Source organism: Phaenicophaeus curvirostris, chromosome 21 (genome assembly GCF_032191515.1).
Source record: "Phaenicophaeus curvirostris isolate KB17595 chromosome 21, BPBGC_Pcur_1.0, whole genome shotgun sequence".
NCBI classification, from domain to species: domain Eukaryota; kingdom Metazoa; phylum Chordata; class Aves; order Cuculiformes; family Cuculidae; genus Phaenicophaeus; species Phaenicophaeus curvirostris.
Window position 1 is genome coordinate 1,422,062 of NC_091412.1, and position 27,821 is coordinate 1,449,882.

The following is a 27,821-nucleotide window of genomic DNA, read 5'->3' on the forward strand; positions in this document are numbered from 1 at the left end:
TTGGAACAGGTCCAGAGGAGGCCATGAAGATGATCTGAGGGCTGGAGCCCCTCTGCTATGGCAGACTGGGAGAGTTGGGGTTGCTCAGCCTGGAGAAGAGAAGGCTCCATGGAGACCTTAAAGCAACTTCCAGTACCTGAAGGGGGGCCAAAAGAAAGCTGGGGAGGGGCTTTTTACAAGGGTATGTAGTGACAGGATGAGGGGGAGTTGAGCAGCTCTGTGGGAGTCGTGTCCCATGGAAAGGGCCAAAACCCTAACTCAATTGTGTAGGTGAAGGCCAAGCTCACGTATATTTGTTTTCTCATCCCAAACATCTCCTGGACACTTGCTGCCTAGCATCTTTTCTACAAAATTACAGTACCGTACTGGTAAGTCAGTGTAAAAATATCTAGGGGAAGAAGTTTTAGCAAAGTATAAAGTGTTTCTTCAAAAGTGCATAAATAGTAAACAACACTCCTGTGGGTTTGTATGTTTACCATTGTACCCAAAGACACCAGCCATTTTACATGGGCAGTTTCCATGCTCCCAGCCTACGTTATCTGCTTGGAAGCTGAATGGCACCACTCAAACTATGGTATCATGTCTCTTCTGCCGATGCCCACCAGCAGAGCTGTGCAGCCATCCTTCAATAGGTGCATTTTGCAGCAGCCGAAAAGATAATCACCAGGTTCTGCCAGTCTGGTAAGGAAACGAGAGGCTTCAAATGTAGATCACATCCGAGTCGTGCTGCTGAACCTACAGGCAAATCAAACAGTAAAGCATTAGTTTCAGCGCAAACCCCTGCTTAAAGTAATGCAACTCCCTTTGGTCCGGTTCTTTCTTTAGAACCATAGAATGGTTCCAGTTCAAAAGGGCCTTTAAGATCATCATGTCCAACCATCAATGGAGCCCTGCTAAGTCCACTACTAGATCGTGTCCTCAAGTATGACACCTACTCATCTTCTTTGAAATGCCTCCAGAGGTGTGTCTCCAGAGGTGTCTCGTGGTGACTCAACCACCTCCCTGGGCAGCCCCTTCCAATGCTTGACAACCCTTTCAGTAAAGAAATTCCTTCTAATACCCAACCTAAATCTCCACAATAATACATGCAGCTTTATTCATAGAAAACAGCAGCAAATACATTAAGCTTTCTTTATTTCAAATACCTTGCACAATTAGCATTGCCTACAGAAAGCTGATTTCCTTCCCACTGTTCAAGACTGCGTGTCCTTATAGTTCTTTAATGCAGACCAGATTCTCCATTCTAATGACACTTAACAGCAGGTTGTTTTTTATAAGACCCAGCTCATTACCTCTTCAGGACTCTCTGATAGGGAACACATTGGAAGAGAACTGAACTGTTGGAAGCCTAAGCATTTAAGGGTATCTTATTCTCTACTCCTTAATACCAGAAGACAGGCACAGTATGTTCGAAGCTCTCTATACCTCGGAGCACATTTTCATTTCCAAGCCTGGTTGATAAAAGTAAAATGTAACACAGATCCTCCTGCTGCACGTGGGCACCTCCATTCCAGTGGCCAAGGCTTACAACTTTGCATTCCAGCTTAGATCATAAATGAGCAAAACCAAGTGGCCTCAATCACAAGCTCTCCCGAAAGGTGCATCAACGCAGGGTCTCCTCCAACAGCCCTGCCCCTACTCGTCATTTGAGAGGCCAGGACAGAGCTAGACAAAAGAGGTCCCTAATGCCAGCTCTTCTTTACCTCTCTGAACTCTAAGATCTCAGTCAACAGGCAGTAGCTGCCTGGAGGAGAAAGAACTGGGGGTGTTGGTTGACAGCAACTGAACATGAGCCAGCAGTGGCCCAGGTGGCCAAGAAGGCCAATGGCATCTTGGCTTGGATCAGAAACGGCATGGCCAGCAGGGCCAGGGAGGTTCTTCTCCCTCTGGACTTGGCCCTGGTGAGACCGCTCCTCGAATCCTGTGTTCAGTTCTGGGTCCCTCACCACAAGAAGGATGTTGAGGCTCTGGAGTGAGACCAGATAAGAGCAACGAAGCTGGTGAAGGGGCTGGAGAACAGGCCTTATGAGGAACGGCTGAGAGAGCTGGGGGTGTTTAGCCTGGAGGAGGCTGAGGGGAGACCTCATTACTCTCTCCAACTCCCAGAAAGGAGGTTGTGGAGAGGAGGGAGCTGGGCTCTTCTTCCAAGTGACAGGGGACAGGATGAGAGGGAATGGCCTCAAGTTGCACCAGGGTAGGTTTAGGCTGAACATTAGGAAAAAATTTTTCATGGAAAGGGTCATTGGGCACTGGCAGGCTGCCCAGGGAGGGGGTTGAGTCACCTTCCCTGGAGGGGTTTAAGGGACGAGTGGACGAGGCGCTGAGGGACACGGTTTAGTGATTGATGGGAATGGTTGGACTCGATTATCTGGTGGGTCTTTTCCAACCTGGTGATTCTATGATTCTGTGATTTGGGAAATTGCTTACAAATTTGATTACCGTTATGATCTGTTTTCTGCTTCCTGTGCCCACACTGTTGGCAACCAAGGAATTTCCTTGCAGTGATGACTTCTCCGCTGATGCTGTGTGTTGAATTTTGTTGGTACAAGGCCAGCTGCTTGTAGTATTTAATGAGTAAGCAGGGAAAGGTCTTTGAAGATTTATATCCAATGAATCTCCAGTTTCAAAGGCTTTCATCCACGATGGAGTCTTTAAAAGAAAAGAACATATGGAAATTTAATGCCCTCTGTATATCAACACTCATTAAGCCAAAAGGAACATCAGATGTGTAGTTAGAAAACAAAGGCCATCTTCCCTCATAATTTTTCAAGCCTCCCTTCCCTTTCTCTAAAACCACTGACCCAGGGCCATTTTTGCTACATCTGGAACAACCTGGAAAGACAAAGCCAGCCCTATTCTTGCACTGGTTGTGGAAAAGCCTGGAGCATTTTATAGAAATAACAAGAATTTACAACAAAATTTGGCTTCAGTTCCTCTTTGTCTTAAAAAGAAATACACCAAGACTTATGACTTCTAGCAACCACAAAGCACATGAATGAGAATATGATGCAAGCTATGAGGAACCATATTTAAATATATTAAGTTACAACAATTCAATTTGCTCCAAGACCTTAAACCCTTCATGCAATTTCATAATCTGTACAATAGGAGGATCCTTTTTGGCTTCTAGTATTGGAGTCCCACCCAGGAAAAACAACTTAGATTTTGGGTTGACATGGATTTTCCTTGTCTGTGTTCATATTATTAATGTTTTACTCTCAAGAGTGAAAAAAGTAGGTGCTTGGAACTGAAATACAGCAGCTACCTTTGGCACACCCACACTGTTCTGGGGCAGCGCCACCTTGAGCACTGGGGGCACTTTGGGCACCACAGGATAGAAAGGATCTAAAGCTGCTGGAGAGCGTCCAGAGGAGGACATGGAGTTTGAAAAGGGTTTGCAGGGAAGAGTGTGAGGAGCAGCTGAAGTCCCTGGGTCTCTTCAGCCTGGAGGAGACTGAGGGGAGACTTCATCGCGCTCTGCAGCTTCCTCACACGGGAAGGAGGAGGAGCAGGCGCTGAGCTCTTCTCTCTGGGGACCAAGGAGAGGAGCCGAGGGAATGGCAGGAAGCTGTGCCAGGGGAGGGTTAGATTGGACATGAGGAGAAGGTTCTTCCCCCAGAGGGTGGTGGAGCCCTGGAACAGCTCCCAGGGAAGCAGTCACAGCACCAGGGCTGACAATATTCCAGAAGTGTTTGGCCAAGGCCCTCAGCCCCACGGTGTGAATGTTGGGGTGTCCTGTGCAGGGACAGGAGTCGGACTCGATGGTCCTCGTGGGTGCCTTCCAACTCAGAACACTTGATGGTTCTATGCTTTCTTTCATGGCTCATGAGGAAAAAGAGTGGCAGGTCTAAAGGGTACATACATTTGCTAAGGAGCGATCCAATGATCCCAGTACTTCGTTCCAATGGCAGTAAAGCCCAGATTGTTTTTCTTCTAGTTTCAAAGCATGAATTTCAGACTTCAGCTCTTGGAGCCTGTCTTCGAATTTTCTGCTCTTTTCTAAGTAGTCTAGCCTGCAGTCCACACATTGGAGACAAAAAGTTAATTGGTATGACGGAGCTCAGAAACAGGGGGATGTAGAAGAGGGCGAGAGGAAGTTCTTTGCTTCATTTTGGGGTTTTGATAGGGAAAATGAAGTCTGGCACATGTCAGATGTACTATCCTGACCCGGGGAGAAGAGGGTTTGTTTGCACCCTTCAGCATTCACACACTTAATAACGTTTTACCAAACACTTGAAAACCAAGAGAGGAAAAGCTGCTGAATGTGTGAGAGCAGAGAAATATCGTTCTTCAACACTAGAGGGAAGCTTCTGTCCTCTAACATTCCTTACTGAGAAGTACTTTGCCCCTGACATAATGCTCTCCAAGACAGAAAGGTTCTGGATTTGTCATGGTTTGGTGCCACCAGAACCCTCTTTCACTGTGTAAATAGCTAGTCTTACACAGAGATAGTCTGCACCAGCTCAGTAATAGGACTCTGGCCACATGTACAAGTAGGAGGCCATCCTGAGTTGTTAAAATGATGAACTGTGATTCCCAGATTGTTTTTGGTTTCTTCCTTTCTGTACTTCCCATGTCTCACATTCTTATTTATTTACACCAAAAGCATACTGATACCTCTCTTTCTCTATTTCAAAGGACAGTCTCCTGAGGTCTATGTCCTTCAAATCCAGCTTTACGGATCCTTTGTCAAAGTTGGCCTCTCCGGTGTCAGTTGGTGAATATTGCGGGTACTTGATCATGTGCTGAAAGAGGCAACACAAGCACTGTCATCAAGATCTGATTGTTTGACCATGGCTTCATCTCCCCAGCTTGTGCAAGAGTGCCACTCTGAGCCACTTCATAAGTTACCCATGGATTTTGAGACACGCAAATGATCCTGCAGCCCTTCCCCTCGATCTGAGTGGCCCCAGATGAACTGCTGAAGGTCACAACCCACAGATCTAAGGAAAAAGAAGTATCGTAGCTGCAACATCCCTATCTATTTCAGCAGAGACTGGAAACCCTTTCTCAACAAGACTGGAGCAGGAGTCAGGGCACACAGCCCTAGTACTGCCTCTTTACTGAAGACAACTTCATCTGCTTTGTCTAAAGACACTTACGGGCAATTCACATGCCGGGACAACACAGCTGGCTCGCTACAACCACCTCCACCTGACTGAGATCACACAGAGTCTGTATTAGGCAGGAATGCAAGCAAGTCAATCATTGCTCCCAAACTCCCAATACCAGTCCCAGTTTGAACTTTCATCTTGCTTTTCTTATTCTGACTCTCTGCCGTGGACAAATACAACCTCCATCCTAGCCTGTTGGTCCTATAGGTGTTCATCCCAGGTGGATGCAGACATGCCACTACTCAGCTTGATGGGGGCTATAAAAATGCAATCAACATCTGACTGTCTCTGAAGATAAAGTTGTGCCCAGTAGGGCAGAAACTTACGGGATAATTAAGCCTGGTTATGTCCAAGAGTTTCTGCTTCGCTTTCCGTTCAGCCTCTCTGGCTTCATGCAGATCTTGTTTCAGATGCTCTGCTTCCTTGGCTCTGTTAAGACAAATATCCTGATGAGAATGGTTGATGGTTTCCGTTATAAAGCAACACATGGATTTCAGAGCTGTGCACCTTGCTGACTTCCAAAGAACAAGATCCATCACTGTGATTCCTTCACTCAAAGACAATTCTGGTAGGATGGCCATGTGGACAATTAACTGGATGTAGTATCACACACACTTTCAAGGACAATCCTGCACAAACTAGATGAAGTGACATGTATTTCCTACTCCTGATTTCCATGGGCTTAATTATCACCTGCTGATACAGATCCTCCAGGCTGTTAGAGATCCTCCCTGAGGTGGGAAGAGGTGCAACATATCTGCTCTTGATTTTGGCAAGCTGTTTTTTTTGGTGGAACCCTAAAACAAGTAGAAGGCCCTTAATAGCAAAGTTAAATGTCCTCTGTCAACACTGGTCTGTCCTGAATCTTCAGGCAGCACAGTGTTATGGAACATGAAAATACTTAAGAGTGGTTTTGTATTCTACATGAGTTTACCTATGGCCTCAAGATGTGCCAGGGGAGATTTAAGTAGGATATTAGGAGGAATTTCTTTACTGAAAGGGTTGTCAAGCATTGGAACAAGCTGCCCAGGGAGGTAGTTGAGTCACCATCCCTGGAGGTGTTTAAAAGACTAGTAGATTATGTACTTATGGATGTGGACTAGCAGCAGACAGCAGGGCTAGACTGATAGTTGGACTCGATGACCTTCAAGGTCTTTTCCAACTAAAACCATTCTATGATTCTACCTGGTTTACATTTAAAGATCTGAAAGGGATACAAAAGACAATCACTTGGTACTAATCAATGAAAACAACCTCTTGACTCTCGGGGTATACAGACTGGTACATTTAGATAATGAGGTAGCCAGTGCTCTTTTGACAACACTAAATCAAAAATCCTTCTACATTTTGGATGTTTAATGCTAAACATCTCTACAGTCTTGCATACGATCTTCTGTAAACTTCTTGACCTCCACCACAACCAGTGGTACCAGGTAGAACAAACAAGACACAAGAAGGCTTAATCACTCTGAAGTGTTGCCTCGGAATCAATCCCTCTCTCACACATTTCAGTCTGAGAAAAGCAGCACTATCTCTCCACCCAGGCATCCCAGTAGAGACCATGCTACCCCACTCAAGTAAATGTAACCTCCGGTCAGACTCCTTCACCAGCTTCACTGCTATCAGCTCTGCCTCCCGCATCTTTTGCTCCATCAGGCGTTTCTCCTCCTTGGTTTTCAGAGCTGTGATTTCCAGCCTCTGTCGCTCTTGCTCAGCTTCTGCAGCATTCTGGGCCAGCAATTTTGCCTCTTCTTCAGCGATCTGGGCTTTCTCAGCCAGCAACTCTGCCGCTTCCTGGGATCGGAGCTAAAACCAAAATTTTTCTTAGTTACCCCATTCAGCATCTACAAAATCATGCCTGCAGACAACGAGGATGAGGACATACGTTCCTATAAGATCAAGTGATAGAAATATTAATCCTTATAATAAAAATAGTATAATTGCAGAGCGTTCCTCCTCTGCTCCAGAACTGCCTAACTTTCTTCCTGACTTTCATCTCTAGAAAGCAAGGAGACATTTTCTTAGAGCTTGACAAAGACATCAACCAAAAACTGAAGTGGGCCCCTTCAGCTGCCAGTGCACCATGCCCCCTTCTTCCAGTTTCAGCTCCACGGTTGCTTCCTTTCTTCCCTCTTCACCTGAAGAAAGCACTGTGAACCAAAACCAGGGAGCGAGTGGCTGAGGGCTAATGGAGAATAAGGAAGATGAGTTTTCCCAGCTATTGCAGCTTGCCCTCTTCACCAGTGGTCAGAAACTCCTCCAAGCCTTGCCTGAGCCGTAATTCTTAGTGTCTTGCAGTGTCTCACAGGAGCCGTAAGAAACGCTTCCAAACCAATAAAGCCAATCACACACAAGAATATTCAGACTAATGTGCTACTCACCAGGGCCTCATTGGCCTGCCTGGCTTCATCTTCCAGCTGGAAAAGACGCCTTTCCAGCTCTTCTTTGGCTCGCTCAGCTTCTTCTCGGAGCTGCTTCTCCCTGGCCAGCCTTTGATTCTCCATCTGGAAATAGAATAAGCAATCCTACATTTGTGGGTTTGCAGCAGAAGCTCGTCCAGGCCTGAGGCAGCCCAGCAAGTGAATCTAACGAAGAACAGACCCAAATTCACCAGAGAGGCAATGCTGAAGCTGCTTGCACTTTGCAGCACTGAACTCCTCTTACAGGTGGCACTGGTTATTTCAGACTGCTGGAAGAACACTCGGATCGATGTGTTCTGTACCCCAAATCTCTGCAATCACCTATTCAGTTTCACAAACATCCGTTGCATCCTCAGATGCTGCATCACGCTAGAGTTGTGCCCACATTCAATCCTGCTGCACTTTCTCACCTCCCATACGTATATTGATGCAATGCATGGACAACAAGGGCACCAGCTGGAATAATAAACAGTGTTTTCAGCAGCAGAGGAGCAGAAAGAATCTACCTTTTTTCTAGCTTTTTCTTCCCTGGCTTGTGCTTTCATTTGCTGGATCTCTATTGAATCCACTTTTCTTCTCCTCATAAATAGGTCATGGTTCCCAATGCACAACTGCAAAATCTAGACAGGAAAAGCAAAGCAAATGTGATTTTGAGGTACTTGTGCCCCAGCCAGAGGGACAAAAAGGCACACACTGGCCTCAGAGGACAGAAGCTGACATTTCTGACTACAGCACAAGTGCTGGCAGTTGCTTCCCTTCCAAGACAACCAGCACCCAGGGCAGGCTCATACCTAGGTACATAACAGCTTAGAAAAGTTTATAATAGGATTAGGGGTTCCTTCTGTCCTTCATCGCCCTCTGGTTCCATTTTCTGACTAAGAACAGGCAATAGATCCAGGCCAAGAAACCCAGTGCTCTCTGGCCTCTCTCTGCAGGTTTTATCAGATATCAGTCATAGAATCGTCACAGGATCGTTAAGGTTGGAAAAGACCTCTGAGATCATCCAGTCCAACCATAGTGTCAATATCACCAGGCTCAGTTTTAAAGAAAGGAAGCATGGCACTTACCAACTTGTTCACTTTGAGTTGAGAGGAAAAGAACTTGAAGACTTCAGCTTTTTTATCAAGAGGTTTAATAGTTAACTATATCAGCAAAAAAAAAAAAAAAAAGAAAGGAAACAGTGAGGAGGAGGAAAAACAAAGCTGAAACTATTAATACTAATGCAAACTTCAGCCCATCTCCGGTTCTCTACAGGGAAGCAGTGATTTATGCCACTAATGTGGAGAGCGATGCAACAATGTTTTGCTCAAAAGAATCCAAACCAGGGCTGCTGTTACCTAGGTTCCTCATCTGTTCCAGGTAGCAGGCTAAGCTAGAAGATAAAGCCTCCCACATACCCATCCTACAGCCAGTTTGGGTGGTGGCTTTCATACTGACCCCACCTGGGCATCGCAGCCTGTGCTAGGGACACTGGAACAAGCACCAGTTATCAGGATAACAGATTCCATCACTGAACCCCAGAAGCAGTCGTGTTCTTAAAGTCAGGGAGATGTCAAACACCTCTCTGACGGCCAGTTATTGCAGGTGTATACAGAATATGTTGAGGGCCTGAAGGACTTGCATTCAGTTCTGGAGCCCTTGGCACAGGAAGGACACAGAGAAAGTCCAGAGGAGGCCATGGAGATGATCCAAGGGCTGGAGCATCTCCCATATGAAGACAGGCTGAGAGAGTTGGGGTTGTTCAGCCTGGAGAAGAGAAGGCTGTGGGGAGACCTTAGAGCAGTTTCCAGTGCTGAAAGGGGCTCCAGGAAAGCTGGGGAGGGACTTTTTACAAGTGCATGGAGTCATAGAACAAGGGACCATGGCTTTAAATTGAAAGGGGAAAGATTTAGATTAGACATTGGGAAGAAATTCTTCATGATGAGGGTGATGAGGCCCTGGCCCAGGTTGCCCAGAGCAGTGGTGGCTGCCCCATCCCTGGAGGGGTTCCAGGCCAGGTTGGATGGGGCTTGGAGCCCCTGATCCAGTGGGAGGTGTCACTGCCCATGGCAGGGGTGGGATCGGATGGGCTTTAAAGTCCTTTCCAACTCAAACCATTCTATATTCTGACCATCAGATAGCAGTCCTGGAGCTCCTGCTTTCTCACATTTTCAGCTTCATCCCTCGGGCTGTTCCCAGGGTACATGAAGGGCTCTCCACTGCCAGGTCAGTACACACTCTGTTTCACTTCATATGTTGTGCTCTATTTGACTGCATAACAAAATACAGCTCCATTCTTTAGCCTCTGTTTTCTGTGACTCACAATTAGCTTCCACTCTATCCCTATAATCCATTTGCAATGCAATCTGTAATTTCAGGCCATCTGAGTCACCAAGATCATAACGTCCTACAGCTCATTTCACCCCACAGGTAACGACTGATTGAATGTGTTGTCTTGTGAGGAGCAGGGCAGTGAAAGTGTCACTGAATATAGTGGAGTTTTAATACAGGGCTCCCCAATTTCTCTACAGCAGGGAGTTAAAGCCCTTTATTCATGGACCAGAGCAGAACTTTAATGTCCTGCAAGGACCAAAAATTTTTTGAAGGCAGACATCCTGCAGGTTGCCGTGCCTGATATCATGTGAACACACCTAACTCTGGACAGCAGATCTCATCTTCAGAGTCCTTCACAAGGCGCACAGAAAACAGGCTGTGCTGTCCTTTGCCTGACAAATTCCAGGTATTCCAATACCAGTGTAGTGGTTCCCATCATAGCCGTCCATGATTTGTACTGAGACTAAATTTCACTGACTCCTCCCTGCACTTTCTACAAGGAAAAAATGGGCTCTGAAATCACAGTGAAATTGCGATGGTAGAGCTGAAATCAGGCATCGATGAACTGGAAGAAATCAGGCAGAAAACCATGTACATCTCCCTGCATGTCTCCTCTTGCCAGAGTGCTTCAAACCTCAGCTACAAGGACAGTTTCTGCATATGAAAATGGCATTAAGCCTTCACGGATGATACAATACCTGCTGAGATAACTGCAGAAGCTATTCACTGCAGCATTTATAATAGTTATCTTCTCCAGAGATCACCAAACTTGTTTTGCAAAGGACAAGCAGCAGGGAAGGACCCAGAACAGTGAGCTCTACGAGGGCAGATAGCTCCGAGAAGCCTTTGGCTCCAAGGGGAACCAAGGTTACGCAGCACATTTGAAAGGCAGATCTGTTTATTCTTCTTTTTTGTAACAAAGTTTTGTAACAAAGCTCCCTAGGATTTTCCCCTTCTCCCCCAAATTATTTAAACAGAGACAGCTTTCAGCCTGTTCCAAGAATCCCAGCCCACACCCATAGCCATGTAAAAAGAAAAATACATCAAAGCCAGCATACCTCTTTCTCACTATAGGAAATGTTTCTGATAGCACTCCACTCAAACGACTTGTTTGGAGAGAACCTGTTGTTAATGCTGTAGATGTGAATACCTTTGGCATCAACTCCAAGTAGGAGATCTGTATGGTTCTTATTTTGCTAAAAAAAACAATAGACACCAGGAAAACCCATTTATGGTGACATTAAACAACCACAGACAGGAACTAAACTTATTAGAATACATTAGTATTTATCTGTATTTTTAGGAAATTAGTATTTCCACAAAATACTATTAATATGGTCACTGCTAGATAACAAACCCCCACCTCTGAGTTGACTACAGTAGCCCCAGCTTTTAATTTACATCTTCCTACTCCATACTCAGAGCTACTCAAGACCCTTGTCATTAAACATTAATCATAACTGTTTTATTCACCTACTCAATTAGCAGGCGAATCACCCAAGTCAGGACAGCGCACAGCCCGCTATCAGCAGAGAAAAGCAAGAGTCCCAGTTCCAGACGCCCTGGAGGATTTTAGGACAGTGCCACCACCTACAGCGATTGAAAACTGCTAAAATAAAGCACTTACAGCAATTGGAAAATAATTGACACCGTACATTTCCAAGTCTTGGGCAATTTTCAGGTAGTTCATCTCAGCTTCATCCCTAGGGAACAAGGCCATGGTTATACTTCGAGATTCCTTTCCAATCTCTCTCCTAGCTGACTCCATATTTCCCTCTAAGAAACGAGCAGGCAATCTGGCTCTTTGTACCTTTAATTTTGCTGTGTTATTCTCAACAGCAGGAAGAGGATAATAAAACCAGCATCTCTACAGAATAAAGACAGTAAAACTGTCCCTATTTTAAATTATGTATACTATAATTTTTATTAAAACTCAAGTCCAGTCTTGTCCTTGTGTTAGTTTTGCCACTCCATCATTATTCTGTCTTGGAAACCTACTCTTCCATTGTTTTCCACGACATGAGGAAGTTTCCTTCAGGAAATAAGAGTTCATTGAGAAATAAGTCCTGAACGAATTCTAAACAGAGCTTTGTACAAATGCCAAAGAATAGTGAGAATCTTTCCACCCACCGTTCTTCTCCGTTCAAGGTGAGGCATCAGTAAGTCTTGAGGAAAACATTCAGTAAACAATCATAGAATCACCAGGTTGGAAAAGACCCACTGGATCATCGAGTCCAACCATTCCTATCAAACACTAAACCATGTGCCTCAGCACCTCATCCACCTGTCTCTTAAACTCCTCCAAGGAATGTCACTCAACCCCTTCCCTGGGCAGCCTGTTCCAGCGCCCAATGACCCTTTCCGTGAAAATTTTTTTCCTGATGTCCAGCCTGAACCTCCCCTGGTGGAGCTTGAGGCCATTCCCTCTCGTCCTGTCCCCTGTCACTTGGGAGAAGAGCCCAGGTCCCTCCTCTCCACAACCTCCTTTCAGGGAGTTGTAGAGAGAAGCATCTAGAACAGCCAAAGAGAAATGGAACCAGAATATTAGAAAAGGCTGCCCCTGGGGGCTAACAGCTCCTGCTTCTTCTTTCATTGAATTCCAGGCACGTTGAACGTGTTAGAAGCAGCTTAATGTCCACATAGAGTAACACAAAGCTCAGTTCTGGAACTATGGTGCTACATCTTCCCTGTTTCGATTCCTTGCTAAGTACGCTGACTCCCCCTTGAGCCACGATGTTCACAGGCAGAGACTGGCACGACATGGCCCCAGCAAGGCAGGTTGGGGCAGACACACCAGCACCTCCAGGGAGCTAACGGCCTTAAATGAAAAGGCTAATCTCTCAGAACTAACTACAAATGCAACACAGCCCAGGCTTTCTGCAGGAGCTCCTCTCTACTGGCATACATGGACCTGGATGATACAGAACTCTTATTCTAGATAAGTCAGGTTGTGAAACTCTGCAAGGGCCATCGGCTTCTCCGTTCACTGCAGCCCCACAAGGGCCATCGGCTTCTCTGTTCACTTCAAAGCAAGTCCACCTTATAAGCACTTGGAGCCCTGCACAAGACACTTTACCCCAGACAAGTGGGAGTTTTCATCCTCAGTTATAAATTAACCTGTTAATACCACAGCTTGGAAAGTAGTATTTCTTTGCTTGCTCAACAAAAAAACAAATTCCACTGCAGACAGCAAATTACCAGTTACTGAAACAGACAGGATATCCAAAGAATGAAATTATTTCAATACCTGGCAATACCCCTGTGCTCAGCATACCAAGCTGTAATCTTTTCTTCCCACATCTCTGCCGTCAGCTGATACTGCCTGAGGACCTACAGAGAAAGGAAGGAGTTTGGTTGCCTTTGAAGATAGAAATGCATGTGCTGCCTCTCCCAAGCAACACAAACACAGCTCTGCAGTTCACAGCTCGGTCATTTTGCCAAGTTCAGGGTAGAAACAGTTTCTAATGCTCTGAGTTAAGCCCACAGCAATATCTCTGTGGCAAAGAGTAGATTCAAAGATTTGGTTTTATACAGAATAAAGACTTACCCTTTTGGGTAGAAGTTCATCATGGGCTAGGAAGCCTGGCTCATGAAAATTTGGGTCATAGTCACCATACTGTCCCAAGAAAAGAAAAGATACTTCAGTGTTAGGTGCAGAATCATAGAATCATAGAATGTCCTGAGTTGGAAAGGACCCACAAGGTTCATCGAGTCCAACTCCTGTCCCTGCACAAGACACCCCAACATTCACACCGTGGGGTTGAGGGCACTGGTCAAACACTTCTGGAATATTGTCAGCCCTGGTGCCGTGACTGCTTCCCTGGGAGCTGTTCCAGGGCTCCACCACCCTCTGGGGGAAGAACCTTCTCCTCATGTCCAAGCTAACCCTCCCCTGGCACAGCTTCCTGCCATTCCCTCGGCTCCTCTCCTTGGTCCCCAGAGAGAAGAGCTCAGCGCCTGCTCCTCCTCCTCCCCGTGTGAGGAAGCTGTAGAGCGCAATGAGGTCTCCCCTCAGTCTCCTCCAGGCTGAACAGACCCAGGGACTTCAGCTGCTCCTCACACTCTTCCCTGCAAACCCTTTTCAAACTCCATGTCCTCCTCTGGACACTCTCCAGCAGCTTTAGATCCTTTCTATCCTGTGGTGCCCAAACTGCACTCAATGCTCAAGGTGTAGCCAAATAAAGACCTTGCTGTTTGCATAGTTTGATGTGATCTCTTGAGATTGTTTCGGTTCCCCCATATGCAGGGTAACACATAATAAACAGACTAGCTTCATCTGAGCTGTCCATGGAAGTTACTTCCAGCCTTTGTGTCATGCACGTGGCTCCAATGCAGCCACTAAAGTGGCCCTATAACCCTGGGCTTCAGTCCAAGCCTGCAGCTCTCAGTAACTGCAGACTTGAAGGAATCTCCCATGACTTCACACCCTTCTCTGCACTACGGGCTCTGTTGAGGAGCGTAAGCTCCCCAACTCCCTGCTGCGTGTGTGCTGGGCTGCTGCAGAGACCCAGCCCTGCTCAGCAATTGTGATCATCTCCTGCCACTGGATCAGTTTGCCTCTTGGTGGCATGAAGTCAACTATATTCTGAGAGACACTGGAAAGCATAACGTCCTTCCGTTGGGAGCTCTGCTGTACCTGCTGTAACCATGGATGATATTTAAAACAACAGGAAATAATTCTAGCTGGGAGAAAGTTGACATTAAAACCTTAAGTACAAAGAAACCCCCTAAATTGTGAAAACATAGCATCTAATATCAAAACCCCTGTGCTGGCACCTAATGCTTATTTTTCTAGCTGTGCCTGTACCTCCCAGGATGACCTTCTTCAAAAGCGAATTTTAACACTGTATATTCTACATATCTCCATGTATATGCGTTGGTTAAAAAAAGGAAAAAAAAATCAATTAAAAAGGGCATTTTTGTGTACAAACCTTGGCCTGAACAGCATAAGAAGCCAGTAAAACTGTTGCTTCTGGAGAACAATAGATTTCTTCATCCAATATTTGTTTCTTAACCTAAATAAAGGGAAAAAAGGAGCAAGTTAAAGGAGCTCAAAGTCAGGACTTGAAATGAAACTAGACATGCCCAGACTATAACCTGGCATCAACCATCACCATTATGAGTTAATAACAGCAACAATAAAATGACACAGGAAGCCTTTGCTTAGCATTAAATTTACTAAACAAACAAACAAAAAAAGCCAAACCTTTTGAAAGTTAAGGTGTCTTAATGCTAAGATCACAGAAATGCCAGTTGGCCACCTTTATGTATGGAGTTCTGAAAAAGAACACCTTCTACAACATGAATTTTATTGTCTGCACTTTATCCCTTTAAACAATTCTTTTTCCTTCCTGCTTTGGAAAAGTTAGCCTTATAAGACAGAAAACATCAGACTTCAGATTGGAAGGGACCTCTGGAGGGCATCGAGTCAAAGCAGGTCCAATGAGACCAGATTGCTCGGGGCTGTCCAGGAAATATTGCCCAGGAAAGACACAAACAGAGACTGATAATTGTATGTTCACAAGCTTTCCAGAATGAGAGAATGAAGGAGAACCCACAAAGGAAAGCTGGCTAATAGAGCATTTGATTTATTCAATTACAGTGGCCTAAGCACAGACCCTATAAAAATATAGAGTCTTAAAAATAAAAGTTCAGTATAAATGGTAAGGAGTCTATAACATTTTTTTTATTTGAATAATCTATGGTGCTACCAAGATCAGAGGTGCAATAGTTTTCAAGATGTTGCTTGATTTGAAATCAGTTGGGTAATTTTTAATTGAAAACCTAAAGAAGGAAGGGCAAATTAATCTTCATGTTTCCTCCTCTCAGGTGTAATGTATTTAGCCAACTATTCGCAGAATCACTAGGTTGGAAAAGACGCACTGGATCATCGAGTCCAACCATTCCCATCAATCAAGAAAATCTTGCATAATACACAGTCTTAAACATTTCCATAAAGAAAATTTGCTTGAGATAGTACCAAGCTCTCTTTACAAACAACTTCGGCACCATAAGTCCTGCGAATTGAGATGAACCATCACGAAAGCCTTTCTTTTAAATTCAGTCTCTGGTGAGCACAATTTATAAACCTGAGTTATAGCATAGGGAAAATTCTTTCTAAGCTGTTAAAATGGAAAGAATGAAAAGACTTTTCTTCCAAATGGGACAGCTCCAGCATTCATACTCGATCGTGCAAATCGTACATCTCAGGATTCAGAACAGATTAAGATAAATCCCCCACGAGTGTCTGGGTTTCTTTTTGCTCATCAGTTCTTACAAGGATGTTCAGTTATCCTTCACAAAGGAAGAAATTGCCTGATCCTTGAACATACAACATTTATCTTTAGTCATTTACATTTATTCACACGTTTTGAAGAAAGCTGTTACGCCACGCTAATCTGTGAGTGTCTGAATAGGCAGTAGAGCTGAAATCTGGAGGCATCCAGATGTCCATACATGTTTTTCCTATTAGCATCCAGGTGTGATCTTAAGTTCTTATAGTCAGGAAACTCTGCAAGTTCAAATTTGTTTCAGTCTTGTTTTTCTACTTTGGAATGAGAAGAATTTGCTAATTGCCTATCTGCTCGTCAAGGCAGGTTCAGGGAGAAAAGAAAGAAGGGGAAAAAATCAGGGTTAAATGACTAGGAAAAAAGGTCTGCCCCTCTCATTCCTTTCCAAAACAATCTAAAGAAACCCATTGCCAAGTGGTTAAGGGTTCTGGATGAAGTTCTGTTTGGTGCATTAACCCTTGGAACAAGAGCATTTCCCCATTACTTCATTAACACATCCTCCTCAAGGACAAGTGTTTATTTAGGACAAGGATAGACACAGACTGAATTTATTCCACACCCCCAATCTACTTGCCCAGACACGTACTGCTGAAAGCTACCCTAATAAAGCAGCACATCAGAGGGCTGGAACTTGCAGGAGAGAAGCTGGTTTTCATAGAATCATAGAATGGGTTGGGTTGGAAGGGACCTCAAAGCCCATTCAGTTACACTCCCTTCCACTGGATCAGGGGCTCCAAGCCCCATCCAACCTGGCCTTGAACCCCTCCAGGGATGGGGCAGCCACCACTGCTCTGGGCAACCTGGGCCAGGGCCTCCCTACCCTCATTGTGAAGAATTTCTTCCCAATGTCTAATCTAAATCTTCGCCCTTCCAATTTAAAGCCACCCCCCTCATCCTATCACTCCAGGCTCCAGCTTTCCTGGAGCCCCTTTCAGCCCTGGAAGCTGCTCTAAGGTCTCCCCACAGCCTTCTCTTCTCCAGGCTGAAGAACCTCAACTCTCTCAGCCTGGCCTCTGAGAGCAGAGGTGCTCCAGCCCTCAGATCATCTTTAACCACAGACATTGAAACAAACAGCTGATCAACAAGCAACCATCCAAAACTCAGTGCCTGTCCACCCACTGCTACAGCCTGTTGCTGCCGCTACGGAGTCACAGCATGGCTTTGCCTGGCTGATGCATCTTTATTTTGATAACAAAGCATTGCACTCCAAGAATCTGCTCCTTCATCTATTTTTTAACGGAGATAAGAGAACCCTAACAATTTCTGTGACAAAAGAAAACCAACAAATAAGAAAGCTAACTCTGCAAAGACACTGGCATCAAGGCATGTGTAGGGTGGGGTTAACTTTATTACTTTTGCTGGCCTTCATCTCACAGAAATTTGTATATTTGGAAGAAACACCATGGTGTGCAGACCAAGCTGTGCTCACAGAGCTAACAACTCTGCTCTTGAGCATGGTACTGCCGTCAAGCAGCTGCCCCTACAGCAGAGCTGAAATGGGTTCTACTATCTCCAACAAATATTTTTGTCAGGGCTGCGGATTTATTCTGCCAGGACAAGCAGCATGCACCCAGTTCAGCCAGGGAGGGAAGACAACTCAAAGTGGCTAATGCGACTGGCAGAAGTTGGTGTGTGCAAGACTGGACACTTAAGAACACCATCACCACACCAAGCAAACAGCACTCCTCATCCAGGGCCTATCAGACACAAGGATGCCTCCAGGATGTCTTTAAAAGAATCACAAATTGTGGGGAATCTTCTGTTCAAGTCACAGAATCATAGAATCGTCTGGCTGGAAAAGACTCTTGAGGCTAAACAACCCCAGGTCCCTCAGCCACTTCTCATAAGACTTGTGCTTCAGTCCCTTCACCAGCTTTGCTGCCCTTAGCTGTCTCATAGCCACGTCTGCTGCTCCACTCCTTCCAGAACTCACTGGGTGAGCAAACCTGTATTTCAGCTATTAAATTCCACTGTATTTTTTCCGTACAACTCAAAAGGAAGACCTAAAAAGGACGCATTAGGAAGTTCTTGTTTTCTTGCAACTGGTGCTTCTACAGTCGCACACAACAAAATCTCCCAGTAACCACCTGGAATATTTTTAGGAACTCACAAATTTTAGTTCCAGGGATAGGCCTCATTCCATCTTCAGCTGATGTAGGTGAAAAGCCCATTGTCACCAAGTGCTTATCACCATTCCTTCCCTCCTCTCCAGCTTCACAGCTGCCAACATAATTGTTTGTGTAGTCACTCCCACACGCAGTGTGAACATCTAATAACAGGTCTCTTCTAATCCTTTTCGTTTTGAAAGAACTAAATTAGGGAATGCTTACACAAGAGGTCATGCCTGCAGGTCTAAGACAACCATGACAAAGAGCTTCTGAGACTCTTCATCCAACTTAGCTGCAGCCAGAGCAGACCAGGTGGTTGTCCTCAAAATAACTTCTGAAGCTGATAAAAATGACGGCTTCATTTCGTACTTCTCAGCACTGATCAGTTAGCCCTGCAGTTCTTCAAGCACTGCCAGCATTGCAGGTAATTTTTTTTAACACACGCTATAGGAGCAAAACAAGTCTGGAATATCCAGAAGTGGAATTTGCACCCAAATTGCTAGGCCTAAAAGTCATTTTACACAAAACTACAGGTCTCTGCAATTTACCTCCCATTCCTAGCACAAACAGTAAGAGAAACCATCAAGAGAAGAAAAACCTGCAGAAGATGACCAACATTCAGCTTACCGGGACGCAAAAACATAGCAGGCAGGAGAGGTGTTAGTATTTCATAAAAATGAGATGCTGCAGAGACACTGATACACCTGAAACCAGCAGAATCATTCTGAGACCAACAGTTGTCAAGAAGATCAAAGACAATGCAAATGGACTGAGGTAAATACAGAAGGAATTAATAGCTAAAACCCTGTTCCTCACCTGCAGGAAGAATAAATGCTGGGTAATTTCCTGTAATAGTTCCTCTTCTACCTTCTCAGGGTAGAATTTAGCCAAAAAATTAAAGCTAATGGGATCTTCTTTGGGGATTTCTTGATCTAAAACCTGTTTAAAGATAAAATAAAATCAGCTGCAAAACCGGTACCTAAGTGTCTTAAACTAATATTCCAGAGGAAAATCAGAAAGCAACTGATAATCCACTTTAAGTAGCTTTTCCATAATTTAGAAGGAAGGGCAATGCTGAGCTTTAATCTAATAGCAATCCCAGCATGTAGCGGTGATCAGAGTATGATACTTGAGGTCAAATGAGATAGAAGCAATCAGACTAAATAACACAACAAACTGTAGCTGGTATAATGCTTTAAAGACTAAAATTATAAATTGTCATATAACATGTTCCTTTAACTCCTGAGCTAAAAGTAGTCAATCTTTCTATAAGTAGAAAACAGCTATTTTTTGTTTCCTATACCTTTTTATCCATCTTTAACCAGGTGCACATTCCTTTTATTGTGTACTGCAAGCCAAAGAACCAGGTCTCCCTTAAACCAAGTGCTCGGCACACCAGATCAAACAAGTCCTTTCCCTTCCACTTCATCTAAAAGAGAAAAAGATAATTAAATAAAATATACATTGTCAAAGAACTTGCTACATTTCAGCCAAGGAAACCAGGCTACCTGCCTTTCTTCTCCTTTAGCTTTTCATTTGAATACACCTACTGCGGCCTACAGCAAAGTTGCAATGGTTACAGTGGTCTGCCTCCTCTTCCCCTTCTCCACAGAATCATCCACAGAGCAGCTGCCCTCAGTTAACCACAGCATCACGCGCTTTACAAGCACAAGGAAGGCAGATTGCACTGTTGGTTTCCTAAGACACAGCAGGGCCTCACTGAGATTTGTAAAAACCTTATCTGATAGTTCATACAGATTGGAGAGGCTGAGAGAAGGCCAGGGGAATTTGAAGGAGTGTCAGAACACCATGTAGAAACGCCAGACCATGAAAGCAAATCCATCTTTCACAGACCTTGGCTATTTCAGTGGTGCCAAGCCTTATAGCTACATGGATTCAAATGAAGAGAGCTTGTCTTAGAATCGTGGAACATTTTGGGTCGGAAGGGACCTTAAAGCCCATCCAGTCCCACCCCTTCCATGGGCAGGGACACCTCCCACTGGATCAGGGGCTCCAAGCCCCATCCAACCTGGCCTTGAACACTTCAGGGATGGGGCAGCCACCACTGCTCAGGGCAACCTGGGCCAGGGCCTCCCCACCCTCACAGCAAAACATTTCTTCCTCAGATCTCATCTCAATCTCCCCTCTTGCAGCTCAAAAACATTCCCCTCATCCTGTCCCTGCCCTCACTGATCCAGAGTCCCTCCCCAGCTTTCCTGGAGCCCCTTTCAGCTCTGGAAGCTGCTCTACGGTCTCTCTGGACCCGTCTCTTCTCCAGGCTGAATGACACCAACCCTCAGCCTGTCCTCATAGCAGAAGTGCTCCAGCCCTCAGATCATCTTCATGGAAACAGCTTTCAAGTTTGAATAGTCACAGTTGTTTAACAGAAGAACGCATCTGAGACCAAGCAACCCATTCTTTATAAAAACAATAGGTCAGTTTTAAGACTATCCACGAACCAATAATCTGAACTTCTCAAATTTATGTCTTGCTTAAACAAAGTTCAGTCTCCTTTCTAGCATTCAGCTGAAGACTCTTACCTCACAGCTGAACTCCATCTCAGCATCCACAGTTACAATCTTGACTTTAAAAGTCTTTGGTTGTTTCTTCTTCAGGCCTCTGATGGACATATTTTTCAGTTTATGAGGATAGCCACACCTGAAACCAAACATGCATTACATTTTGGGCTGGAAATTCAATAAAATTTTCTTAGCTAGATTCCAAAGTCAGTGAGTTCAAATCACAGAATCACAGAATCACAGAATAACCAGGTTGGAAAAGACCCACCGGATCACCGAGTCCAACCGTTCCTACCAAACACTAAACCATATCCCTCAGCACCTCGTCCACCCGTGCCTTAAACACCTCCAGGGAAGGTGACTCAACCACCTCCCTGGGCAGCCTGTTCCAGTGCCCAATGACCCTTTCTGTAAAGAATTTTTTCCTAACGTCTAGCCTAAACCTCCCCTGGCGGAGCTTGAGGCCATTCCCTCTTGTCCTGTCCCCTGTCACTTGGGAGAAGAGGCCAGCACCCTCCTCTCTACAATGTCCTTTCAGGTAGTTGTAGAGAGCAATGAGGTCACCCCTCAGCCTCCTCTTCTCCAGGCTAAACACCCCCAGCTCTCTCAGCCGCTCCTCTTGTTCTCCAGCCCCCTCACCAGCTTTGTTGCTCTTCTCTGGACTCTCTCCAGAGCCTCAACATCCTTCTTGAGGTGAGGGGCCCAGAACGGAACACAGTATTCGAGGAGCGGTCTCACCAGTGCCGAGTACAGAGGGAGAATAACCTCCCTGGACCTGCTGGTCACGCCGTTTCTGATACAAGCCAAGATGCCATTGGCCTTCTTGGCCACCTGGGCACACAAACGTGCAGAATAAAGTCACCTTGAAGTAAGCATTTTTCTGTCCAATAAAAAAGGATGTTAAAACAAAAAAAATCTAGTTTATAGAATCATAGAATCACCAGGTTGGAAAAGACCCATCGGATCATCGAGTCCAACCATTCCCATCAAACACTAACCCATGTCCCTCAGCACCTCGTCCACCCGTCCCTTAAGCTCCTCCAGGGAAGGTGACTTCACCACCTCCCAGGATACATTTCTGCTTCAAATTTAATTTGCTCCTTAAAATAAGTTGTTCCAAGATGTCACCCCTGTCTTTACTCAGACTGAGGAAAACACTGGGTTCCTACAGTGCTAGAAAGAACTCCATATAGATCTTACATTGCAAGATCCAGGGGCCTGACTCTCATTATGGCTGAGGACATAGGGAACCTCCAATCCAGCCCTCATGCTCCATACAATCGCTTGTGTATCGCGACAAAACGCGAGTCCAGAGAAGAGCAACAAAGCTGGTGAGGAGGTTGGAGAACAAGTCTTACGAGGAGCGGCTGAGAGAGCTGGGGGTGTTTAGCCTGGAGAAGAGGACGCTGAGGGGAGACCTCATTGCTCTCTCCAACTCCCTGAAAGGAGATTGTGGAGAGGAGGGAGCTGGGCTCTTCTTCCAAGTGACAGGGGACAGGACGAGAGGGAAAGGCCTCAAGCTCCGCCAGGGGAGGTTTAGGCTGGACATTAGGAAAAAATTCTTCACAGAAAGGGTCATTGGGCACTGGCAGAGGCTGCCCAGGGAGGGGGTTGCGTCACCTTCCCAGGAGGGGTTTAAGGGCCGGGTGGACGAGGTGCTGAGGGACATGGTTTAGTGTTTGATAGGAATGGTTGGACTCGATGATCCGGTGGGTCTCTTCCAACCTGAGTTATTCTATGATTCTATACTATGATTCTATGAAAAATAGTCAATGGATGAATGTTTACAGTTTCATAAAAGTAATATCTGGCTTTTGAATAATGGCAACAAATATCACCTTGATAGAAACAACCAGGGAGAGAATCATGGAATGGTTTGGGTTGGAAGGGACCTCAAAGCCCACCCAGTCCCACCCCTGCCATGGGCAGGGACACCTCCCACTGCATCAGGGGCTCCAAGCCCCATCCAACCTGGCCTTGAACCCCTCCAGGGATGGGGCAGCCACCACTGCTCTGGGCAACCTGGGCCAGGGCCTCCCCACCCTCACAGCAAAACATTTCTGCCTAAAATCACATCTAATCATCTCTTTTACATATCCAAGCAAAGTTCCCTTTCTCAAAGGTCACCATGGTTGTACCTGCAGCAAATGCATCAGTTGAAGTCCCGCTTGTAAGACACACAGCAGGACACCACATCACACAGCAAAACTTTATGATATCAAAGCAAACTCAATCTTTTCCCATCAGTTACAGCTCCTTGAGCAACTACGTTACTGAGTTTCTTTAGAACATGAGATCTTAACTCCGTGAAATGATAAAAATACTAGGAATATATACAGTGAAATTAAGCTGAATTTACCACGTTCTGTTGGGCATACTAACTCAATGATGAAAGTTACTTAGAATAGAAGATTTCCAAGTGGAATCTTTATGAAATTAATTTTGTTTTGCAAAATTGTACAGAAAATCCCTTCCCAAATCTTCTATTCTAAATGCAACTGACTGCATGCCATCAAGAAAACTGATGAGACGCACTATTTCTGCAGCCACAAGGGCTTTATGGATTCCAACCAACTGTTGAAGGTCGGGGTTAAACGATAGCGTGAATCTGCACTACATGGTTCTTGGATGTTTATTTCTAAACACAGGACAACAGCCTGTAAAGTTTTCTTCTTTATTTTATTTTATAAAATTAACAACCTAGTTAGTATCTATGAACTTACAGGTCACGAAGAGACTGAGGCATTCTTGGTTTCCTACACTAGAAGACTATTCCAATATGGCAGAACTCCAGTCTCTCCTTAAGAATTCCAAAACAAAGTTTTAGTTTAAAATGAAACGTTCCATTTGTCTGTGAATTCCAGGATTTTATAAAATATCTTGTCTCCTTCTTTGCTCCCAAGGAGCTCTAGATTGGCTGGCAAACGTGCTGATTATTTTCCACTTAGTTACTCATCCAAAAAGTTCAAGTAGCTAAATAGGAGGTGAAATGTATATGGAAGCTTTTCAAATTGCAGGGAAGCTGAAGCAGAGAAGAGAGGAGTTTGTTACCAAATCATACGGGCTTCGGTGGCAGAGTTGAGACCAAGTACTTGAGACAACTCAGAGTGGGGAGGAGAAGCTCTGGAGGAAATTCATCCTCCTGACACCACCGTGACCAGTCGAGGAGCCCTTTCCCTCCAGTTGGCTCTGGTACAGCTGCTGCTGGAGTCTTGTTCAGTTCGGGGCAACGCACTTCAGGGAAGGTAATGGGCTAGAGAGAAGCCAAAGGAGACCCCAGGGCTAGAAAATAACCTGTGGTAAAATGAAAGCACCAGTTAGTACTGCGAAGGGTGAGACATCATAATGTGTGCTCCTGACCACAACGGTTAGGATAAGGAAAAGGGGCTAGTTTGCAGCTAGTTTGCACGCTGAAAAAAATTTACTAAAAGCACAAGAAGGATGTTGAGGCTCTGGAGCGAGTCCAGAGAAGAGCGACAAAGCTGGGGAAGGGGCTGGAGAACAGGCCTTATGAGGAGCGGCTGAGAGAGCTGGGGGTGTTTAGCCTGGAGAAGAGGAGGCTGAGGGGAGACCTCATTGCTCTCTACAACTCCCTGAAAGGAGATTGTGAAGAGGAGGGAGCTGGGCTCTTCTCCCAAGTGACAGGGGACAGGACGAGAGGGAATGGCCTCAAGCTCCACCAGGGGAGGTTCAGGCTGCACATCAGGAAAAAATTTTTCACGGAAAGGGTCATTGGGCACTGGCAGAGGCTGCCCAGGGAGGGGGTTGAGTCACCTTCCCTGGAGGGGTTTAAGGGACGGATGGATGAGGCGCTGAGGGACATGGGTTAGTGTTTGATGGGAATGGTTGGACTCGATGACCCGGTGGGTCTTTTCCAACCTGATGATTCTATGAATACTACAGTGCTGGAAAAGCATAAGATTGAACTGCTATCTTTCTGAACAAGTTGAAGTGTGGCAGCATCTGCAGGGAACCACATACCCCCAAAGCACCCTTCCTGTTGGTGCCTCCACCAGAGGAGGAGAGGGGATCACACTGCCGAGAACCAGTGCAAGCCAAGGGGTTTCGAGGACATACATCCAGGGCCCAAACCCCATCACCTCCAGGGCAACCCCTGGTCCTCGGGATATTTTTTTTCAGAGAGTGAAAAGCAGATCTTGCCACAGAGAGTTTCCTCTGTAATTTAGGCACCATCTCAGCGCCCGCTACTGTGCAGAGCATAGGTCCTTTCTATTTCACATCGAAAAATGTTTTCAGTTGAGGGGAAAGGAATGTTTAAAAACCAAGAAATTACCACAGAAGTCGGTGTAATGCAACCACAGTACTATTGACATGGAAAGCATCCTGTGAAGGCATCCAAAAGAGCAGCAATTATCCCAGTAATTACTTGATCTCTAACCTGCAAGCTCCAACACAGCTAAGAGCAAAATCTTGTTTTAACCTGTACATTCCAAAGGTCTTTCCTGTCCAATTTTCTTCAAAATGACAGATTTACTGTCAATAATTTTGCCACTGGATCTAGCAGTTAAAGCACGAGAACAACAAATTACTATACTGTACTGAAAACAACCCCTTCTACAGTTCTAGAAGAAACACCAGTGGCAGAAGACAGGAGAAAAAGGCTTCATAACTCATTTTTAATATGTAATTTGAAACGGCCAATTGAACTAAACAGGAACTTGGAGTTAGGGCCAGCACAGAACATTCTCAAAGTGCTTCATATGGAAAACGCTGAACAGATAAAACTGAACAACTGCAAAGAATGTACTCATTTTCCTCAAAATATGGCAAAAACACCAGAGCTCTTCATTTTGACTTTGAAGTTAATTCTTTTTTTCTGTATAACCTGGTTGAAATGACAATACAATTTGTTCAGTGTTTCCAAAGGCTTTTTTTTTTTCCTTCCTAGAATTTTTATTCCATGGAAAAGTACATTCTGAATCACAGCAAAAAGACATTTTTGAATATCAAATTTTCCCAAGAAATGTAAACTGCATTTTAATCAATACCACTGTTAAAGTAGTAGAGAAGATTTCCACACTGAATAGCTTAAATGGATGTCAGACACCAACAACAAAAGCACTTAACAGTCAAGTTTTTAGAAAAATAACTTTTTCAGATAAGAGGAATCTTGCCAAAGGAGGCAATCTGATTTTGCAATCTTTTGTTTAAATGCAAAAACAATCTATTCTCTGCATCCGCACTAATAACTTTTAACTGTGAATCATGTGCAGCTTGTTTCAAGGTACAGTTTCTGCCACTGAGCTCCAGTGATTTATTTCTGCAGGGATCTAAACTCAAGACCCAGAAGCAGCGAAACGTGATAGATCAGAACATGTCATAACCTTTCCAAATAACACGTTAGTCCAAATTAGGGTGGGGTAATAACAGATTCCTGTCCAGCCAGGATCTGGGAACAGATAGTTCAGGAGCTGTGAGTGTCTACAGCCTCTCCTGCACCTTATCAAAGCCAAAAGAAAGATAATAAAGGTTTTGCTTAATGAGGGGAACAGAAATACAGTGACGAGGGATAGAATTTGCAGGAGCTAAACAGTCCTGACTCTGCCTTTTAGCATGTTCATATCCAAGATGAAAGAGCTGACATCCACCAGCTCGATGGGATTGTAGCTTTTTGCCTTCGTGACAATGAGAAGCCTGAGCAAAAGGTGGAGCTGCGAGGGAAATGGGGAACAGCAGCAAGAACTGGCAAGGTGACTCTTGCAAGGACTGATGCTTATCCATATCCCCACTAAATAAGCAGCCGTTTTACACCACTGTCAAAATGGGAAATAACCCACACATTGATACCACTGATGGTATGAACTGAAAATCAGAGAGAGAAAATTAAATCAGCATTCCCCTCCAAAGAGCTCAATAAATCCAACAGAATTCAGTACGTTAGAGAAATACCTCAACAAACAGCAGTAATTAACCTTCCCAAGAGTGAGAGTACAATCCACTTTCAGGTTAGCATTTCCAAGGTGAATGGATGGTTTGCAGGGCTCGCACAGGGTATAAATCTTTCCCTTCCCATGGCATTTGCTCTCAGTAACTGTGCACAAAACTGCATCCCATCACACCTTGGTCAGACACCAGCAAGCAAAAAAGCAGCTCTTTGCACGTACACAAAGCCAGCAGCACCTTTTTAAAGTGATACCTCCCTCATCTCAGCTGTAGACGGGCCAGGAATTAATGGCAATAGTGAGACCCCTCTCTTATACCCCCAAAAGCAACCTGTCCTTAAGGATCAGCGCACGCACAGTCAGCAACTGCATCATCAGCCAGCAAAGTCCTTCCAGGAGCTGGAAATACAAACCCCTTGGGAGACCAGTGTGGCTTAAAGAAACAAAGTTTGAGAAGCACTTTAAGAATCACCAATAGGAGATGCTTTAAGCATCAACTGCTAAAGTACATTAACATAGACAACACCACAATCGAAAAGCCTCCTGTCGCTGAAATATCTACTGCAGGTCTTAACCACCAAGTCCCCTGATTCATTCTGTTTCTCCCTGTTTCTGATTTTCTACTCTTAAGTTCAGAAATTAATGCAAGCAATTTGAGTGCAGACAATCCAGGAAAAGCGTTGTGGGCTTTTTACAGTTGTTGACTCACATTTCTGCCTGTGCTCCCTGCCCAAGTACCAATTTAAACAAAGAATTCGGCTTTAAAATAGGTCAGCAATATAAAGGTTTTTCTCACCTCTCAATCTATTAATAAGTTATCTAAAGTCACCAGCTGGAATCAAGACTTACCTCACAACTGCTTTTCTGAACGAAGATAAGGGAAAAAATTCTTTTTAATCCAAAATTCCATATTTTCAGCGGACATCAACATCCAGCCCTCAGGAGTTCTGCCTGAAAATACAATCCAACAGCAAGTTTTATATTTGATCCCTTTCCCTTTGTTTTCTATGAACTGCAGCAAGTTAGCGCCCTCTGAAAAATCAAAGAATTGCTTTCCCAGGTGATACGAAAGGCTCTTAACCATTTCCTGCCCTTGCTGGAGAGACTCCTCCCGGCTTCTCTCCACTGTAATCCAAGCAATGAGGCACTAAAAG

General features: G+C 44.8%; 1 protein-coding gene across 2 annotated transcripts; it reads right to left on the reverse strand.

The window, feature by feature from the left end:
* LOC138729591 (merlin-like) lies at nt 1–27,821 on the reverse strand. Of its 2 annotated transcripts, XM_069873949.1 has the most exons (20): nt 27,517–27,821; nt 26,999–27,100; nt 23,816–24,058; nt 20,786–20,903; nt 19,549–19,674; nt 19,062–19,184; nt 14,779–14,862; nt 13,395–13,463; nt 13,095–13,177; nt 11,475–11,550; nt 10,906–11,043; nt 8,602–8,676; nt 8,041–8,154; nt 7,496–7,618; nt 6,703–6,920; nt 5,441–5,543; nt 4,618–4,745; nt 3,863–4,013; nt 2,440–2,649; nt 1–735 (listed from the first exon to the last, which is right to left on the reverse strand). In XM_069873949.1, the coding sequence occupies exons 3-20, from the start codon at nt 23,821–23,823 to the stop codon at nt 700–702; spliced, it is 1,983 nt and encodes a 660-aa protein (XP_069730050.1). In that variant the 5' UTR covers nt 23,824–24,058; nt 26,999–27,100; nt 27,517–27,821; the 3' UTR covers nt 1–699. The 2 variants fall into 2 exon arrangements, with proteins under 2 accessions (XP_069730050.1, XP_069730049.1); XM_069873948.1 differs by lacking the exon at nt 26,999–27,100.

Bases quoted from the DNA above. Each gene is read 5' to 3' on its own strand.
- LOC138729591 (XM_069873948.1), bottom strand. The intron at 19,675-20,785 runs GTAAGAGTCTTC...TTTCTCTTTTAG, and splicing joins AGATGGAGTTCAGCTGTGAG to ATGAAGTGGAAGGGAAAGGA. The intron at 6,921-7,495 runs GTGAGTAGCACA...TTTTGGTTTTAG, and splicing joins GGCAGGCCAATGAGGCCCTG to CTCCGATCCCAGGAAGCGGC.